General features: G+C 40.7%; 1 protein-coding gene across 3 annotated transcripts in view; it reads right to left on the bottom strand.

The window, feature by feature from the left end:
- The window catches only part of LOC131940568 (regulator of G-protein signaling rgs-2), a 104,534-nt gene that overhangs the window by 40,153 nt on the left and 42,775 nt on the right, over positions 1 to 21,606 (bottom strand). The window contains exons 1-2 of one of the 3 annotated variants that reach the window (XM_059299260.1): positions 12,869 to 13,023; positions 2,405 to 2,601 (exon numbers count right to left, since the gene is read on the bottom strand). In XM_059299260.1, coding sequence (XP_059155243.1) covers positions 2,405 to 2,601; positions 12,869 to 12,913 — 242 coding nt within the window. In that variant the 5' untranslated portion in view covers positions 12,914 to 13,023. Of the gene's footprint in view, positions 1 to 2,404; positions 2,602 to 5,360; positions 5,607 to 12,868; positions 13,024 to 21,606 lie in introns of those variants that run through there. The other 2 variants (XM_059299258.1, XM_059299261.1) reach the window with 2 other exon arrangements.

Raw genomic sequence — 21,606 nt, 5'->3', positions numbered from 1 at the left:
ACGTCACTTTCACTCTATTGTCATGTCACTTTCACTGTAGTGTCATTTCACTGTCCCTCTAGTGTCATATCACTTTCCCTCTAGTGTCATATCACTTTCCCTCTAGTGTCATTTCACTTTCCCTCTAGTGTCATATCACTTTCCCTCTAGTGTCATATCACTTTCCCTCTAGTGTCAGGTCCGTCTGAACTTGTCATGTCACTCTCACTATGTAGCCATATCAATCTGTACTTGTTGTCATGCCAGATTGAATTTGTTGTCATGTCACTCTCAGTATGTAGCCATATCAATCTGTACTTGTTGTCATGTCAGGTTGAATTTTTTGTCATGTCATTCTCAGCGCTGCCGTGTCTGTCTACAAAAATCGATACCAATCTATTCCATCAATTTTTGCTGGTCCTAGCTTCGCGGAATACAAAAATCCATTTTTGTTGTTGGAAGCAGCTTCGCGGAAAATCCATTTTTGTTCAACGACCCCATCAAAGATGTGTCAAGTAAAAAAAAAAAAGCCAACACGGAATTTTTCTTTCGTTTGTCGCAGTTTCTATGTCGTCCATCTTTTGGGATGTGGCAGTTGACAGCAGTTACAGGCAGAATTTACATGTTGTTGGCACTTCACAATGATAATACTGACACGACATCAAACTGACAGATGCAGTAGTATATATATTTTGTGATCTCAGGGTAGATTTTGTGTGGACAGAGGTTGTGTGGTTGTGTGGAGAGAGGTTGTGTGGTTGTGTTAAGAGGTTGTATGGTTGTGTGCAGAGGTTGTGTAGTTGTGTGGAGAGAGGTTGTGTGGTTGTGTGGAGAGAGGTTGTGTGGATGTGTGGTTGTGTGGAGAGAGGTTGTGTGGTTGTGTGGAGAGAGGTTGTATGGTTGTGTCCAGAGGTTGTATGGTTGTGTTCAGAGGTTGTGTGGTTGTGTGCAGAGGTTGTGTGGTTGTGTTCAGAGGTTGTGTAGTTGTGTGGAGAGAGGTTGTATGGTTGTGTTCAGAGGTTGTGTGGTCAACTAAATAGAAGGATAACTAATGACTTGAACTAAAACAACACTGAATAGGACAGGTTTATAAAAAAAATTATTCAACCATTCATGGCTGTTATCTTTTCCACAACACTTGATGCTTGACCAAATCTAATCGCGCTTGAATTATTTAGAACTTCTGATGTGGGGTTCGGTACCGCTGTAATACGTTAGATACTGATGTGGGGTTCGGTATCACTGTAATAGGTTACATACTGATGTGGGGTTCGGTATTACTGTAATACGTTAGATACTGATGTGGGTTTCGGTATCACTGTAATACGTTAGATACTGATGTGGGGTTCGGTATCCCTTATGTGGCTCACACCGTTAGCTATGAGGAAGCAATTTGTTTCTATCTGTCCATCATCAAAAGAAAATGGCGGCAAGCGGGAGGGGGGGGGGGGGGGGCGGGGGCTCATGTTTGTCTTTACGGCCAATCAAAGAAAGCAGATCTGTAGATCGATGGATCGATGCGCCAGGGGAAAATGTAGGTCAGCGTGATTCTCAGACTAATTACAAGCTCTGTGACCTCAGTAGGGTCAATTCACATCTTCAGATGAAGTGACACACACACACACACATACACACACACACGTACAGAACTGTCTATATTGAATGTATATACATGTTTGTGTTTATATTTTTATATATAGGCATATTTTATATATATATATATATATATATATATATATAAATATATATAGGCCTATATATATATATATATATATATATATATATATATATATATATATATATATATATATATATATGTGTGTGTGTGTGTGTTTATATATATATATATATATATATATATATATATATATATATATATATATATATATATATATTTATATATTTATATATTTATATATTTATATATTTATATTTATATATATACATACATACAAACATCAGTCTGTATGTGACAGTGTATCCCTATGTGTGTTTATGTGTCTAATGTTCTGTGTGTTTTTTCATGCAATGACAGGCCCCATGTTACAATAGAAAGCGCTGAAAGAGACACATCAAGCAGTGACACAGCAAGCAGAGACACAGCAAGTAGAGACACGGCAAGTAGAGACACGGCAAGTATAGACACATCAAGCAGAGACACAGCAAACAGAGACAAATCTAGTAGAGACAAAGCAAGCACTGAGAGAGACACATCAAGCAGACACATCAAGCAGAGACACATCTAGTAGAGACAAAGCAAGCACTGAGAGAGACACATCAAACAGAGACACATCTAGTAGAGACACAGCAAGCACTGTGAGAGACACAGCAAACAGAGACAAATCTAGTAGAGACACAGCAAGCACTGAGAGAGGCACATCAAGCACTGAGAGAAACACATCAAACAGACACATCAAGCACTGACCAGCAAAAGCAGCACCCCCTTGAGGTCCTGACGGGCTCCTGTCCAGGGGAGGCAGGGGGCGTGCCCCCGCCCTGGGTGGCTGAGTCTGACTGGTGTTCGGGTTTGGCGTTGTTCCGCATCCTAACGTCGGAGTGAGGTGCCGGCACGGGCCTGTTGGCTGCTGGGGCGGGCCGATGGGCTGCAGTGGCCGCGCTCATCTGGGGACACAGGGACACACGTCAGTACTCACCCTCATACCATAGGCTGCAGCATCATCCATACCACCAGCTGCTACATCATCCATACCACTAGCTGCTACATCATCCATACCACCAGCTACTACATCATCCATACCATCAGCTGCTACATCATCCATACCATCAGGTGCTACATCATCCATACCACTAGCTACTACATCATCCATACCACTAGCTGCTACATCATCCATACCACCAGCTACTACATCATCCATACCACCAGCTGCAGCATCATCCATACCATCAGGTGCTACATCATCCATACCACTAGCTACTACATCATCCATACCACTAGCTGCTACATCATCCATACCACCAGCTACTACATCATCCATACCACCAGCTGCTACATCATCCATACCACCAGCTGCTACATCATCCATACCACCAGCTGCAGCATCATCCATACCATCAGGTGCTACATCATCCATACCATCAGCTGCTACATCATCCATACCACCAGCTGCTACATCATCCATACCACCAGCTGCAGCATCACATCATCCATACCATCAGGTGCTACATCATCCATACCACTAGCTACTACATCATCCATACCACTAGCTGCTACATCATCCATACCACCAGCTACTACATCATCCATACCACCAGCTGCTACATCATCCATACCACCAGCTGCTACATCATCCATACCACTAGCTACTACATCATCCATACCACCAGCTGCTACATCATCCATACCATCAGCTGCTACATCATCCATACCATCAGCTGCTACATCATCCATACCACCAGCTGCTACATCATCTATGTTACCAGCTGCTACATCATCCATACCACCAGCTGCTACATCATCCATACCACCAGCTGCTACATCATCCATACCACCAGCTGCTACATCATCCATACCATCAGCTACTACATCATCCATACCATCAGCTGCTGCATCATCCATACCAGCTACTACAACTACAGCTGGACTAAAATGCCTCAAGCCCCCCTTACCATTACATCTACAAGCTGAACTGAATGACTAAATGTAGCTCTTCTAATATCCTCTTTCAACTGTTTGAATGTCTAATTGTAGCAATGGTAATGACCAAATGCAACTATTTTCTTACCAGTTGTCTAGTACAAATAGATCGTGAAGTGGAGATTGTTATAGATACATTAAAAAAAACCCATTACAAATACATCCGGGAGAAGAAAAGTTCTCCCAAATCTTGGGTGCTAATCTCTGACCAATCGTGTAGATATCTAATTAATTAATTGGACAAATGGAGGGGTTGTGTCAAACTAAAGATGGTGAAATGGATAGGAGCTTAGTCGGATGACTGCGAGGGTTTGGTGGGCGTTATACATTTTTAAACCACTTGTGCTTGTTTGAGTGCTTGTCTTCATGCAATGGGTTTACCACATGAGGCCGTTGGTTACCATAGCACTGGTTGAAACGCGTGGTACACAAGATTTCGCGAGGTACAGAAGGTTTCGCGAGGTACATAGGGTTTCGAGGCTTTCTTAGGGCTGTTGTAGGGAGAGGTGGATGGGGTGTGGTGGGGTTGGGAACGGCCTCGCCAGGGTGACAGGTATAAAAGAAACAAGAGACGACATCTTGAAGTCAAGACGGAATCGTGTACATATTACTTAGCACAGCCAATATACATACTTAACATATTACTTTAATAACACAGCAAGTACGGAATCGTGTACATATTAATTAGCACAGCCAATATACATACTTAACATATTACTTTAATAACACAGCAAGTACGGAATCGTGTACATATTAATTAGCACAGCCAATATACATACTTAACATATTACTTTAATAACACAGCAAGTACGGAATCGTGTACATATTAATTAGCACAGCCAATATACATACTTAACATATTACTTTAATAACACAGCAAGTACGGAATCGTGTACATATTAATTAGCACAGCCAATATACATACTTACCATATTACTTTAACACAGCCAGTATACCCACTTTTACCCTCATATTATGAAACGGTGATCAAACAAACCACCCCACCTCCTTCTACCCCCCCCCCCCTCCCCATACACAGACACTAGATCACAGATTTGTACAAACATCTTTAAAACATAAAAGCAATCACATTTATGTATAGACTCCAACACGACAAAAAACCCGGTTTCCCCACAAAATTAAATGACATTGCTGTCGAACCTCCACCACACATTACACAACATAATAACAGGATAAACAAGTTCTCAGAATAAGTGTACGGTCGCTAAGCATTCAGAGAATTGTTTGAGTAGTTGATTTTAAAAATGTAATGCTAATTTAAAGTATAAATATGTCAAGATTACTTGGTACAATTGTCTTACTGCTAGCCTTTTACATTTGGTACACTTGACTTATTGCTAGCTCTAGAATAACATTACATAAATATAAGTTTTACATAACAACTTTATGCCAGTTGTGATATTTATACTCGTGCTAGAAAATTATTGAACAATACTAGATCTTCTTCTTAAGAACGTAAAATGATCTATTGATTAAGTCCACTAATTCTGATGGTAGTAAAATGATCTATTGATGCTAATTCTGAGGCGAGGAGTATTGTTTATTTATAAACAAAGATTGGAAAACGCGGATACGATTGGAACTAGATCTATATCTTTAAGGGCCATATAGACCTACGTGGTAATAATACAATGCCTGATTTAAAAAAAAAAAACGTGTTAAAATTAACATAATTGCCTAGTAGTGAAATGTAAAAATTCTTTACTGAAACAACAGAGGAAGTTTGATTTGTAGCGGAGTTAGCTATTTCCGGCGATGCGACTCTGGACGACGGGGCGGACATGGTCATGAAGACATTGCCAACGTTTGGCTGTCTTTCAGTCTAGCGCGCACCGTCAAGATTCATTGGTCAAGCCGTCACGCGCTCCGCAGGCTGGTCACTGGGTAGGTACACACACTGGTCTCTCAAAATATACACACTTCCTTATCGCGTCAACAGCACCGCTGCAATCCAATCCTTTCCGTTTAGTATCCGAAGAAAAATAAAAACAAACGCGGCGGAATCGGAAATTTCCAATTAAACTTTGGGTGCGCAACGGTTTGTTTTGAAAAAAAAATGAGTGGCATTTGTTTTTTTAGAAAAGTTGGATTAAGTGGTGCGATTTTAGGTTTAAGACCTTACAAAATAATGTACTAGGATGAAAAAGCGTTTGGTTGCCCGCCCGATGTCTCGAGTTCAGATCTCGGTTTGGACTTATGACTGTAGAACGTTCTTGAGTTCACCCAGCTCTAAATTAAGTCTACTTAATGTGCCCTTTGGATCGCTTAATCTCAAGAAGAACTTTACTAGGATGAAAGAGATGAACAGAGTTTCTTCCAGGCATCTCTTCGGAGCCCCCCCCCCCCCCCCCGAAGAAAGTCTTCCGTCCTCCGAATAAAATGAAAATTATATAGAAAATATATACTTTTAACAGTGTCCCCCACCCCCAGAAGAGAGTCTACAGCCCCCCCCCCCCCCCCCCGAAAATTTCAAGTGCCCCCCCCCCCCCGGAGAAAAAAGTCTGGAAGAAACACTGGAGATGAAGCTAATTATCGGAATTTAAAAAAAAATAATCTTTTAATTTACAGATTATTGCCTTATTAAAAAAAATGTCTTCGCCTCAATCGATTATTGGTAGTTAATGATCAATGAAACACAACATCTGATCAGTAAAACAGACAATTAAAAATACAATTTTTGATTCAAACAGACGATTCGTGATTAAAAAAACGGTTTAAGAATCAGCGAGGTTTTTATATTGATAAATTAAAAACTGACACCCGAAGCCGTTGATTAGCGAGCATGTTTTTAGTCAACATGGCAAAGATTTGATCTGCTGGTCGCGTGCAACGTGAAAGGCAGCTTATGGAGGGCAGTAGATGGAGGGCATTAGATGGAGGGGATTAGATGGAGGGCATTAGATGGAGGGCATTAGATGGAGGGCAGTAGATGGAGGGCATTAGATGGAGGGGATTAGATGGAGGGCATTAGATGGAGGGCATTAGATGGAGGGCAGTAGATGGAGGGCAGTAGATGGAGGGCAGTAGATGGAGGGCAGTAGATGGAGGGCATTAGATGGAGGGGATTAGATGGAGGGCATTAGATGGAGGGCATTAGATGGAGGGCAGTAGATGGAGGGCAGTAGATGGAGGGCAGTAGATGGAGGGCAGTAGATGGAGGGCAGTAGATGGAGGGCAGTTGGTAGAGGGCAGTAGATGGAGGGCAGTAGATGGAGGGCAGTAGATGGAGGGCAGTAGATGGAGGGCATTAGATGGAGGGCATTAGATGGAGGGCAGTGTGTAGAGGGCAGTAGATGGAGGGCAGTAGATGGAGGGCAGTAGATGGAGGGCAGTAGATGGAGGGCAGTAGATGGAGGGCAGTAGATGGAGGGCAGTAGATGGAGGGCATTAGATGGAGGGCAGTGTGTAGAGGGCAGTAGATGGAGGGCAGTAGATGGAGGGCAGTAGATGGAGGGCAGTAGATGGAGGGCAGTAAGTAGAGGGCAGTAGATGGAGGGCAGTAGATGGAGGGCAGTAAGTAGAGGGCAGTAGATGGAGGGCAGTAGATGGAGGGCAGTAGATGGAGGGCAGTAGATGGAGGGCAGTAGATGGAGGGCAGTGTGTAGAGGGCAGTAGATGGAGGGCAGTAGATGGAGGGCAGTAGATGGAGGGCAGTAGATGGAGGGCAGTAGATGGAGGGCAGTAGATGGAGGGCAGTAGATGGAGGGCAGTAGATGGAGGGTAGTAGATGGAGGGCAGTAGATAGAGGGCAGTAGATGGAGGGCAGTAGATGGAGGGCAGTAGATGGAGGGCAGTAGATGGAGGGCAGTAGATGGAGGGCAGTGTGTAGAGGGCATTAGATGGAGGGCAGTGTGTAGAGGGCAGTAGATGGAGGGCAGTAGATGGAGGGCAGTAGATGGAGGGCAGTAGATGGAGGGCAGTAGATGGAGGGCAGTAGATGGAGGGCAGTAGATGGAGGGCATTAGATGGAGGGCAGTGTGTAGAGGGCAGTAGATGGAGGGCAGTAGATGGAGGGCAGTAGATGTAGGGCAGTAGATGTAGGGCAGTAGATGGAGGGTAGTAGATGGAGGGCAGTAGATGGAGGGCAGTAGATGGAGGGCAGTAGATGTAGGGCAGTAGATGGAGGGCAGTAGATGGAGGGCATCGTGTAGAGGGCAGTAGATGGAGGGTAGTAGATGGAGGGCAGTAAGTAGAGGGCAGTAGATGGAGGGCAGTAGATGGAGGGCACTAAGTAGAGGGCAGTAGATGGAGGGCAGTAGATGGAGGGCAGTAGATGGAGGGTAGTAGATGGAGGGCAGTAAGTAGAGGGCAGTAGATGGAGGGTAGTAGATGGAGGGCAGTAAGTAGAGGGCAGTAGATGGAGGGCAGTAGATGGAGGGCACTAAGTAGAGGGCAGTAGATGGAGGGCAGTAGATGGAGGGCAGTAGATGGAGGGCAGTAGATGAAGGGCAGTAGATGGAGGGCAGTAGATGGAGGGCAGTAGATGGAGGGCAGTAGATGGAGGGCAGTAGATAGAGGGCAGTAGATGGAGGGCAGTAGATGGAGGGCAGTAAGTAGAGGGCAGTAGATGGAGGGCAGTAGATGGAGGGCAGTAGATGGAGGGCAGTAGATGGAGGGCAGTAGATGGAGGGCAGTGTGTAGAGGGCAGTAGATGGAGGGCAGTAGATGGAGGGCAGTAGATGGAGGGCAGTAGATGGAGGGTAGTAGATGGAGGGCAGTAGATAGAGGGCAGTAGATGGAGGGCAGTAGATGGAGGGCAGTAGATGGAGGGCAGTAGATGGAGGGCAGTAGATGGAGGGCAGTGGATGGAGGGCAGTAGATGGAGGGGATTAGATGGAGGGCAGTAGATGGGGGGCAGTAGATGGGGGGCAGTAGATGGAGGGCAGTAGATGGAGGGCAGTAGATGGAGGGCAGTAGATGGAGGGCAGTAGATGGAGGGCAGTAGATGGAGGGCAGTAGATGGAGGGCAGTAGATGGAGGGCAGTAGATGGAGGGGATTAGATGGAGGGCAGTAGATGGGGGGCAGTAGATGGAGGGCAGTAGATGGAGGGCAGTGTGTGGACGGCAGGAAATGGAGATGGACAGGACAGTGTGGTAACGAAGTGCAGGAAACGCAGAGTGCGTCTATACAGCCCCCTAATTAGGTATCTCAACAACAGCACCCATGAAATAATTAAATGTCCCTTCAGGACTTCTGCCAGTACATTTGACGGACCCCACCACCCCAAGGAGGGCCCCTCCCCCACCCTCCCCCAGGTCACACCAAGCCGACTGAAAAAGTGAATCGCACGAAGTTCAACCAAAATATCATTCATGGCACTTTATCGAAGGCACCAGGACATCTAATTCAAAGCGGAACCAGCAGTCTATAACATTTTACACAGATCAACAAACACAAACAGCAGACAACTAAAAAACGCGATACTGAAATCTGGACCTAAAATCATTTAAACGACTCATCATCCTTAAAATCTTAATCCGCAGATCATCGTGTAAAAACATCTTCATCTTAAATCATCAAACATCACCTAACAAACTACCAGAAAAAAATCCACAAAAACCAAAAAACAAACTCCACATAAAAAAACCTTGCTCCGAATCCTGTTTTTTTCCCCCGTGAAAGAAATGTAACGTGTCGTGTTATTATGATTTTTGAACGAGGTTTATTAAAAGCCTAGCAGACGTAATGTATCGAGCTCTGATCTTACTTCCGGGTTGTGACACGATTTTTTCTTCTCTCCCCTGATGATCCAGTGGTAACCAGGAAACAGGGGAAGCCACTGGGAGTTTACATTTCTCTTGGGTTTCTCGTGCGCGTTGTTTCAATGTATCGACAACTGGGTATTGTTCAATTATTGATGATTATAAATGATTCATGTTATAGCTGATTGCTTTTTAAAAACAGAATTATCCTCCGTAAACTAATAGTTGTTTGTTAGTTAAATAGATCACTTAAAAAATAAATTAAAAACCTTACCCACAAGTTTACAACGAATGCATGGGTGTACGACTGATGTACGACTGATGTACAACTGATGTATAACTGATGTACAACTGATGTACAACTGATGTACGACTGATGTACAACTGATGTACAACTGATGTACGACTGATGTACGACTGATGTACGACTGATGTACGACTGATGTACGACTGATGTACGACTGATGTACAACTGATGTACAACTGATGTACAACTGATGTACAACTGATGTACGGTACAACTGATGTACAACTGATGTACAACCTTGGTATAATTACATGACCCAGACTCCTATGCTGCTTGTACTATCACTCAACAAACGGGGTCTGACCTCAACCCGTCGGGCTGAGGCCTTGAGAAACATGGAACTAAAGTAGATATTTGAAACATTGTTTACTTTAGTAATCATCCATTTATGGCGTCTACAAAAACAATCTGGAATGTTAACTCCCTCCCCCCCCCCAAAAAAAAAACGACATACTTCCCCCCCCCCCCCCCTCCAGAAATTTCTTCTAAAACCTACTTCCGAATTTCTAATTCACAAATGTGTAGTGTGTAAGGTGGGGGGGGGGGGGGGGGGGGCTAGGCTGAAGCGTGATGTCAGTTTGGGGGTTTAGGTATTTGCTTTATTGTGAAGATGGGGAGAGGAAAAAACATTGTTAAACAGTGTCACGTGATTTACAGATGACCCCGGTCTAAATGCTGTGATTTATTCACCCTTTCAGCCTTTTTTTTTAGTTAAAATGTTATTGTATAGATGTTAGATAAAAATGTGATAACTGTAGCTCTTTATTGTATAGATTTTATACGCGGGTTTAACTTTTTCGATTGTTTTAAAAATGTAAGTACAGCACAAGTCCCAATTATTTCTGTGTTTGATTCAACTTTTGTAGGTTTACATAGCCCCCACCCCCCACCCGCGTCAACAAAAGTCGATTGTTCCTGCCCCCCCCCCCCCCTTATTCGTTGTGTGGAGGTCTAAAATAAGCGACCCCCTTCCATTTCCAGAATGATGAATGACATCATTTCTTTTAGCTAGGAGTTCTTATTTTAAAGTGAATCATTGAGCTCTGATTAACTCCTTTTATTGAATGAAAAAATAAATGTTAAAAACTATTTAACACTAAACGTTAAAAAATATGTATGTAATCTGTAACCTGAAGGAATTGTTAAAGCTTTCATTTGTAAAAAATATCAAATTACAAACTGTAATGGCAAGTGACAGAAATAAGTAAGACAACTCATGCTGGTTTCAGCCGTTTAAAAAATATTGGGTTGTTCCCCGTTGAAGGATTCGAAATAACACGTTTAACTTGAAAAATGTTGTTAGCGTTGTCGAATGTTTAATCATTTGTATTTTTGTGATGTTTTTGTTGCCGTGTGTTTTTAGCATACCTGTGATGTAGGTTGTTTTGTAAATAAATGTGAATCAACAGTTCATATTTACGTCACATCTGTAGTTGAATGAGTGTTCACGTGAAGATGTGTATAACTATCTTATCATGCATGGATGAATGTAGTTACATTTCTGTGTATGAGTGCATTAATGTTGTCTGTGTGTATTTAAGTATGATAGAATATGTATGCATTTATAAACATATACTAATTATATACTTATAGGTGCATGTAAGTAATCATTATGTAGGTATATGCATGCAATTATTTACGTATAGGTGTATGTATGTATTTATATACTTACATACGTATGGAATTATGGAATGATATACATATAGGAGTATGTATGTATATCGGTTCATGTCTGTGCTTATACACATTTATACCCAATATGTATGATACATGCACAAAATGAGTATATATATGTATGTATACACATCTGGTGTACCGTGGAAATATATACAAATACGGGTGTATGTATGTATGTATGTAAACACAAATGGCTTAAGCTTTGAGTAAACGTTTATGGTTGTCTCTCACCACATACATATGTCTAAATGTTTTCGTCAGTAGTGGCCCTCCATTCTCTCCCCTCCTCCTTCTTGTGTTGCCGCGGTACAGACAATAACACAAAACAATATGACACAACAACACAACATGACACAACAACACAACAACACAACACAACACAACATGACACAACAACACAACAACACAACAACACAACACAACACAACATGACACAACAACACAACAACACAACACAACACAACATGACACAACAACACAACATGACACAACAACACAACAACACAACACAACACAACATGACACAACAACACAACAACACAACATGACAAAACAACACAACAACACAACACAACACACAACACAACAACACAACATGACACAACAACACAACACAACACAACAACACAACATGACAACACAACAACACAACACAACACAACATGACACAACAACACAACAACACAACAACACAACATGACACAACAACACAACATGACAACACAACAACACAACACAACACAACATGACACAACAACACAACAACACAACAACACAACATGACACAACAACGCAACAACACAACATGACACAACAACACAACAACACAACAACACAACATGACACAACAACGCAACATGACACAACAACACAACATGACACAACAACACAACACACAACACAACAACACAACATGACAACACAACAACACAACACAACACAACATGACACAACAACACAACAACACAACACAACACACAACACAACAACACAACATGACACAACAACACAACACAGCACAACAACACAACAACACAACATGACACAACAACACAACAACACAACACAACACGACAACACGCAGCGCAACAACAAAACATAATATACGCAGTGCAACAACACAGCACAACACAACACAACACAACACGACATGATGCACACCACAACACAACACAACAACACAACACAACAACATGACACAACAACATGACACAACAACACAACACAACATAACAACACGATACAACAACCCAGCACATCAACACAACAAAAGAACACACCATAACAACACAACACGACACAACAACACAATTCAACACAGCACAACAACACAACACCACAACAACACAACAACACAACACAACACAACAACACAACACAACACAACACAACAAAACAACAAAACAACACAACACAACATAACAACACGATACAACAACCCAGCACAACAACACAACACAAGAATACAACATAACAACACAATACAACACAGCACAGCAAACACAACAACACAACACGACACTGACCTCCTGACCGACGATGGACAACGCCACGACAGCAGCATTGATCATCTTGACCTGACTGACCAACCTGGTCCAACCCCAGAGCACACGTGTCAACCAGATGACAACCAGATGACAACCAGATGACAACCCACACGTCTGAGATCTGCACGCCACGTGCAACTACTTCACACCGATCTCCATGTCAAGGTCTCTTAGGACAAGGGGTCAAGGCCAAAGTCGCGAGCCGTTGGGGTTTGACCCCATCCTAAAGTATCACACCAGAGCTGAGTTTAAATATCACACAGAGCTGAGTTTAAATATCACACGGAGCCAAGTTCAAGTAAGACACAGTTGCAATACACATAAATAATTCCTCTGGTGTAGTATGTAGAAAAACATTCGAATTTGATGAACAACAGTTCGTCCTTTATCCACCACAATTTGTTATTTATCTATTAAACACAATGAGTCCTTTATCCAACAAACAGTTTGTCATTTATCTATTAAACACAATGAGTCCTTTATCCAGTTAACACAATTAGGGATAACAACAAATATTTCATTAAAATCCGGTCTATAAATAGAACAGCATGTACGAATTATTGCAACGGACCAGTGTAAGAATGTTATCTAGAATCTTAAGGACAGTCACGTGGTTCAGATATATCCGGCACCCACGTTTTACAACCTGTGACGTCAAACTAATCAACAGAATAAAATTATCAGGTCAGTAATGAAGAGCAGACGAACGAATCATCGATGTCTTAAGTAGGCCAACAAGGAAGAAAAAACTCTCCGATATCAACATCCGGTTGACTGTTCTAAAAATAGAACGGTTGTTTCGGTACTGTTTACGAATGTATGGTGGGATGGAGGGGTGGGGGTGGGGGGTGGCGCTTGAAGAGAGGGGTGGGGGTGGAGTGTCTAGTCGGGGAGATAACTGTATCAACAATGCACTTGAGGGGTTATGGTGTGGCTGCCGTTGGTCGGGGTAGCTGTCAGGTGTTGGGTAGGTATGGAGTATATCAGGCTTAGTGGTGACATAGTGGTGACACAGTGGTAACTGGTCAAAGGTGACACAGGTAACTGGTCAAAGGTGACACAGTGGTAACTAATCAATGGTGACACAGTGGTAACTGCTCAATGGTGACAACAAACGGTCCTGACATAGTGCTGACCATAAGGACATCTGACCATAAGGACATAGTCCTGACCATAAGGACATAGTCCTGACCATAAGGAAATAGTCCTGACCAAAAGGAAATAGTCCTGACCTTAAGGACATAGCCTGACCTTAAGGACATATTACAAACATTAGCTAGGGCTTACATTGTACACGAAATGTAAGAATGCCTCATCCAGTATGACAACGTATATCTGAAACCTTTAAAATGACTGAAAATTGCCAAAAAAAAGAATAAATGCTGTGTGATTTAAATTGCTGTAAACATCGTGCTTAATTACACAGCTTACACTGTCGTAAACGGCGAAAGCCATTCTATACAATTACTAGGTATTATATGCAAGCAATACCTGACAATGAAAGATTACTCTACATATTTCGTACTTTGTGCAAAAATTAAATACAATCTCTAGAATGCCCAGATTTGAAATGTTGACGGTAATATCTTGTGTAAAGCCAGACAAATCATCCAATGACAAAAACAGCACGTCTTGTATAAAAAAAAGTAAAATAGTGTGTATGTTGTGTGTATGTTGTGTGTATGTTGTGTGTATGTTGTGTGTATGTTGTGTGTATGTTGTGTGTATGTTGTGTGTATGTTGTGTGTATGTTGTGTGTATGTTGTGTGTATGTTGTGTGTATGTTGTGTGTATGTTGTGTGTATGTTGTGTGTATGTTGTGTGTATGTTGTGTGTATGTTGTGTGTATGTTGTGTGTATGTTGTGTGTATGTTGTGTGTATGTTGTGTGTATGTTGTGTGTATGTTGTGTGTATGGTGTGTGTATGGTGTGTGTATGTTGTGTGTATGTTGTGTGTATGTTCTGTGTATGTTTATGTGTATGGTCTGTGTATGGTCTGTGTATGGTCTGTGTATGTTGTGTGTATGTGTACGTATGTTGTGTGTGTATGCTGTGTGTATGCTGTGTGTATGCTGTGTGTATGTTGTGTGTATGTTGTGTGTATGTTGTGTACGTAAACTGCGCCCACCTTGCCCACAACAACTAATTATAAAATAATCAATGTGAGGACACAGCAGTACACATCACTACACACCAGTACACACCAGTACACATCACTACACACCAGTACACATCAGTACACATCATTACACATCAGTACACATCAGAACACATCTTACACATCAGTACACATCACTACACACCATTACACACCAGTACACATCTTACACATCAGTACACATCAGTACACATCACTACACATCAGTAAACAACAGAAATCACTACAACACACTAGTACACAGCCAGGAGAAAGAAATTGATTTAAAAAAAACAATTGTTTATTTTAGTTTGTTCTCTGTTGAAGGAAATCAATACAACTATTTTCGTTTGGCATAATTAGTTCTAAAAATATTTTCTCGCGTGGCCTTCCGTCGTAGGCAATATGTCAGTGAGCTAAGACAATGATATGTGTAGACAATGAATGTGTCACCATTGTGTAGAGCTACACTCACTCAATGTGTCGCCATGACAACAGTTTGTGTAGGGCTACACCCTATGTGTCACCATGACAACAGTTCATGTAGTGCTACACTGAATGTGTCACCATGACAACAGTTTGTGTAGTGCAATACTCAATGTATCATTGTGTCACCATGACAACAGTTTGTGTAGTGCTACATTCACTGTGTCACCATGACAACCGATACAGATGCCACCATCTAAAGAATACGAAACACCTGTATGTGGTGTATGTGGTGTATGTGGTGTATGTGGTAAATCTGGCGTATGTGGAAAGTTTCGATCGCTGTTTGTAGGGAGATAATGGCTGTGTACGGCACAAGAAGGACGGGATGTGTGTCATTTAAACTTTCTGGTCGATTCAGATAGTTGACATCTTGCTTGTAAATGTCAAGATGGGTTAATGTTATCACTAGACACGTTATGTCATGTCACCACTAGAACATTATGTCACGTCATCACTAGACAAAGTATGTCATGTCACCACTTGACACACCATGTCATGTCACCACTACCATGTCATGTCACCACTAGACACACCATGTTATGTCACCACTGAACATTGTATATGCAAAACTCACTGGAAATAATTCCATGCCATGTAAACAGATTGTATGAGAGCAGTGCAGTGTCAGACATGAGTACGCCACTACCAAATACTGTCAAAATTCTGCAGCATACAGTCACAATTCTCTAGCATACAGTCACAATTCTCTAGCATACTGTCACAATTCTCTAGCATACTGTCACAATTCTCTAGCATACTGTCACAATTCTCTAGCATACTGTCACAATTCTCTAGCATACTGTCACAATTCTCTAGCATACTGTCACAATTCTCTAGCATACTGTCACAATTCTCTAGCATACTGTCACAATTCTCTAGCATACTGTCACAATTCTCTAGCATACTGTCACAATTCTCTAGCATACTGTCACAATTCTCTAGCATACTGTCACAATACTCTAGCATACTGTCACAATTCTGCAGCATACTGTCACCTTTCTCTAGCATCACGATCTCGCACTACTCTGGAATCGATCGCTGAACGACAGAATTAGAAGCTAGCAGCAATCATATCGACCATAGCGCAACAGATGAAATTTGAAGTTACAGTAGCAACAGATAGCATTTAAAGATGGTAGCAACAGATGGCATTTAAAGTTGCTGTAGCAACAGTTGACATTTAAAGTTACGGTAGCAACAGATGGCATTTGAAGTTATGGCAATAGGTGACATTTAAAGACGGCAACAAGAGGTGACATTTTAAGTTATGGTAGCAACATGTGACATTTGAAGTTAAGGAGCAACAGGTGACATTTGAAGTTATGGTAACAACAGACGGCATTTAAAGTTACGGTTGCAACAGGTGACATTTGAAGTTACTGAAGACGGTAGCAACAGGTGACATTTGAAGACGGTAGCAAAAGGTGACATTTGAAGTTAAGTAGCAACAGGTGACATTTGAAGTTACGGTTGCAACAGGTGACATTTGAAGACGGTAGCGACATGTGACATTTGAAGTTACGGTTGCAACAGATGACATTTGAATTTAAGTAGCAACAGGTGACATTTGAAATTGTGGTAGCAACAGGTGACATTTGAAGTTAAGGAGCAACAGGTGACATTTGAAGTTATGGTAACAACAGACGGCATTTAAAGTTAAGGTTGCTACAGGTGACATTTGAAGCTACGGTAGTAACAGGTGACATTTGAAGGCTGTAACAACAGGTGACATTTGAAGACGGTAGCAAAAGGCGACATTTGAAGTTAAGTAGCAACAGGTGACATTTGAAGTTACGGTTACAACAGGTGACATTTGAAGACGGTAGCAACATGTGACATTTGAAGTTACGGTTGCAACAGATGACATTTGAATTTAAGTAGCAACAGGTGACATTTGAAATTGTGGTAGCAACAGGTGACATTTGAAGTTAAGTAACAACAGGTGACATTTGAAGTTAAATAACAACTGGTGACATTTGAAGTTATGGTAGCAACAGGTGACATTTGAAGTTATGGTAGCAACAGGTGACATTGAGTTACATCAGTGGAAGCGACTATGAGCTGATATTGCGAGGTTGTTTCAGGCAGGTATAGCTAGCAGCTAGATGACAGCAGCTAGATGACAGCAGCTAGATGACAGCAGCTAGATGACACACGGATGGCATTTACATTTACTCCACAGGCAGATGTGACATTTCCAGCCGATCTTGCAGCGTCACGTGATGACAATGTAGTCACGTGATCGAACGGGTGGAGTAGAGTCACGATATTGACGAATGGAGCTCACGATTTAAGAAATTATCTGCTCATCTTTGTAGATGCGGCAGTCCAATTTCATGGGGGGGGGGGCACCTCTGGTTGTGTTTGACCTTGTGCATATCCCGCCTCCCGCCCCATCAATAAGTTTTTCTACATCCTTACACCCCCGACCAATAGCATATCTAACCTCCCCACAAAAAAACTGAACCCCCCCCCCCCACACCAATAGCCTCTATAAATTATCTTCCCCCTTCCCTACAATTGGCTCTAAATCCACCCCACCAACAATAGCCTATTTAAATCCCCCAACCCATAGATTGTTTAACCCCCCCCCCCCCCCACCACTAGCCTCTGTCCATGTACACTGTGTACCTGACCCACCCATCACGCGCGACTAATGACGTATTGTAGCGATGGGGTGTAATGAGATTATTGATCCCTGTTGTTATGATTTCAGCTTAATTATCGACCCGTTTGATAGTGGCATTAGCGGTGATGGATCTGTCAATACATCAGACATGAGTTCAAACATCGCCCTATCAGGTCACTCTCACGTTCACGTTAAGCTCTGGCTGAGCTCGGAGTTTAGCTCTGAGTGAGCTCAGAGTTTAGCTCTGAATTAAGCTTCAGGCTTAGCCACATTTTGGAGCTTGTGGACTTGTTTACCTCTCTACCATTGCTTGCTAGGTCTGAAGAAACCGTTTTTGCCCAAGCCCACCAGCCCATTGTCTCTCAGTAACGCCCCTTTGTTCAGTTGTCTATATCATCGCCCCGCGCATGCGCACTCTCAGTGTTCCTGTATTCTACCTACATAAAGCCACGGCCCTGATGTTCCCTCAGCAGACAAGTTAAGAAAATCAATGCAGCGAAAACCTAAAATTATTAATGAGTACAGCTAGGCAATCAATTCGTCACGCATACAACGGTGGGGTGGGGTGAGGAGGGGGGCAGTGATAGGGTAGTCTCTAATTGATGTTAATTGAATAATTCACATTTTACATACATCACGATGTCAGATGATTGAAGGGGCGGGGAAGACGAGGAGGGCAAAAACTTAGATCAGCTGTGTTTAGCTGTATCAGGCGTTTAGCGACGTCATGCGTGTTTAGTGACGTTGTGTGTGTTTAGTGACATCAAGTGTGTTTAGTGACGTCATGCGTGTTTAGTGACGTCATGTGTGTTTAATGACGCCATGTGTTTAGTGACGTCATGTGTGTTTAGTGACGGCATATGTGTTTAGTGACTTCATGTGTGTTTAATGACGTCATGCGTGTCTAGTGACGTCATGCGTGTCTAGTGACAGTGTTACCATGTGTGACATCCCACAAGAACCAACAACAACTTGTGACAATTGAACACCTCAAACAATCAAAGATGCGCGTGTTTCACTCACGTATTGTTGTGTGGGGTCATATAAATCAAACGACGGATATTACAGATATGTCACTTTTTATGACAAATGTCATTGTTCATGTCACATGTCACTTTAAGTGTTCGGAGAAATCATTGAAAAACTAAAGTGGTAAATACTTACATGTATGACGGTCAAATATTTTCAAATTTTAAATTTACAACCCTACCCACACCCACCCCGTCCCCAGCCGTCGAGAGTTGCTGTCGTGATAATGTGTCATGTCAACGTGTCATGTCAAAAGTTTGAGTAATCTCCCCCTAGATGGAGGTAAAAACGAAAATCACTTGACACCATTCGATGGTGTTTTAGTTATAACTCAAGTAGTCATAACCCAAGTAGGAATTAGTCATAACCCAAGTAGGATTTAGTCATAACCCAAGTAGGAATTAGTCATAACCCACGTATGAATTAGTTCATAACCAAAGCATGAATTAGTCATAACCAAACATGAATTAGTTTATAACCCACGTATGAATAAGTTCATAACCAAAGCATGAATTAGTCATAACCCAGGTAGGAATCAGGTTATAATCCAAGCATGAATTAGTTCATAAGCATGAACTGTCTTATATTTTAAGTATGAAATAAAACATGACTGAGTTAATTAGGAGGTTTACTAATTCGTGAAATTATGTAATCTGAGATTGGCATGTTATATTATGGTGTAATGTTATGTTGGCATGTTATATTATGCTGTGATGTTATGTTGGCATGTTATATTATGGTGTAATGTTATGTTGGCATGTTATATTATGGTGTAATGTTATGTTGGCATGTTATATTATGGTGTAATGTTATGTTGGCATGTTATATTATGGTGTAATGTTATGTTGGCATGTTATATTATGGTGTAATGTTATGTTGGCATGTTATATTATGGTGTAATGTTATGTTGGCATGTTATATTATGGTGTAATGTTATGTTGGCATGTTACATTATGGTGTAATGTTATGTTGGCATGTTATATTATGGTGTAATGTTATTTGGCATGTTATATTATGGTGTAATGTTATGTTGGCATGTTATATTATGGTGTAATGTTATGTTGGCATGTTATATTATGGTGTAATGTTATGTTGGCATGTTATATTATGGTGTAATGTTATGTTGGCATGTTATATTATGGTGTAATGTTATGTTGGCATGTTATATTATGGTGTGATGTTATGTTGGCATGTTATATTATGGTGTAATGTTATGTTGGCATGTTATATTATGGTGTAATGTTATGTTGGCATGTTTTATTATGGTGTAATGTTATGTTGGCATGTTATATTATGGTGTAATGTTATGTTGGCATGTTATATTATGGTGTAATGTTATGTTGGCATGTTATATTATGGTGTAATGTTATGTTGGCATGTTTTATTATGGTGTAATGTTATGTTGGCATGTTATATTATTATGTAATGTTATGTTGGCATGTTATATTATGGTGTAATGTTATGTTGGAATGTTATATTATTATGTAATGTTATGTTGGCATGTTATATTATTATGTAATGTTATGTTGGCATGTTATATTATGGTGTAATGTTATGTTGGCATGTTATATTATGGTGTAATGTTATGTTGGCATGTTATATTATGGTGTAATGTTATGTTGGCATGTTATATTATTATGTAATGTTATGTTGGCATGTTATATTATGGTGTAATGTTATGTTGGAATGTTATATTATTATGTAATGTTATGTTGGCATGTTATATTATTATGTAATGTTATGTTGGCATGTTATATTAAGGTGTAATGTTATATTGGCATGTTATATTATGGTGTAATGTTATTTGAATTGAGCGATGATATAGTACACGGAGCGCTGATGACAATGTATTTGTACTAGTTAACATTATATTGTTACTTTACTAGTTAACATTATATTATTACTTTAATAGTTAACATTATATTTTTACATTACTAGTTAACATTATATTGTTACATTACTAGTTAACATTATATTTTTACATTACTAGTTATCATTATATTTTTACATTACTAGTTAACATTATATTTTTACATTACTAGTTAACATTATATTTTTACATTACTAGTTAACATTATATTTTTACATTAATAGTTAACATTATATTGTTACTCTTCTAGTTAACATTATATTGTTACTTTACTAGTTAACATTATATTGTTACTTTACTAGTTAACATTATATTGTTACTTTACTAGTTAACATGATATTGTTACTTTACTAGTTAACATTATATTGTTACTTTACTAGTTAACATTATATTATTACTTAGTTAACATTATATTGTTACTTTACTAGTTAACATTATATTGTTACTTTACTAGTTAACATTATATTTTTACTTCAATAGTTAACATTATAGTGTTACTTCACTAGTTAACATTATATTGTTACTTTACTAATTAACATTATATTGTTTCTTTAGAAAAACCA

This window comes from Physella acuta, unplaced genomic scaffold (assembly GCF_028476545.2).
Source record: "Physella acuta isolate Inbredline_101_S28 unplaced genomic scaffold, ASM2847654v3 ptg000322l, whole genome shotgun sequence".
NCBI lineage: Eukaryota > Metazoa > Mollusca > Gastropoda > Physidae > Physella > Physella acuta.
This window is presented reverse-complemented; position numbering and strand designations above follow the sequence as displayed.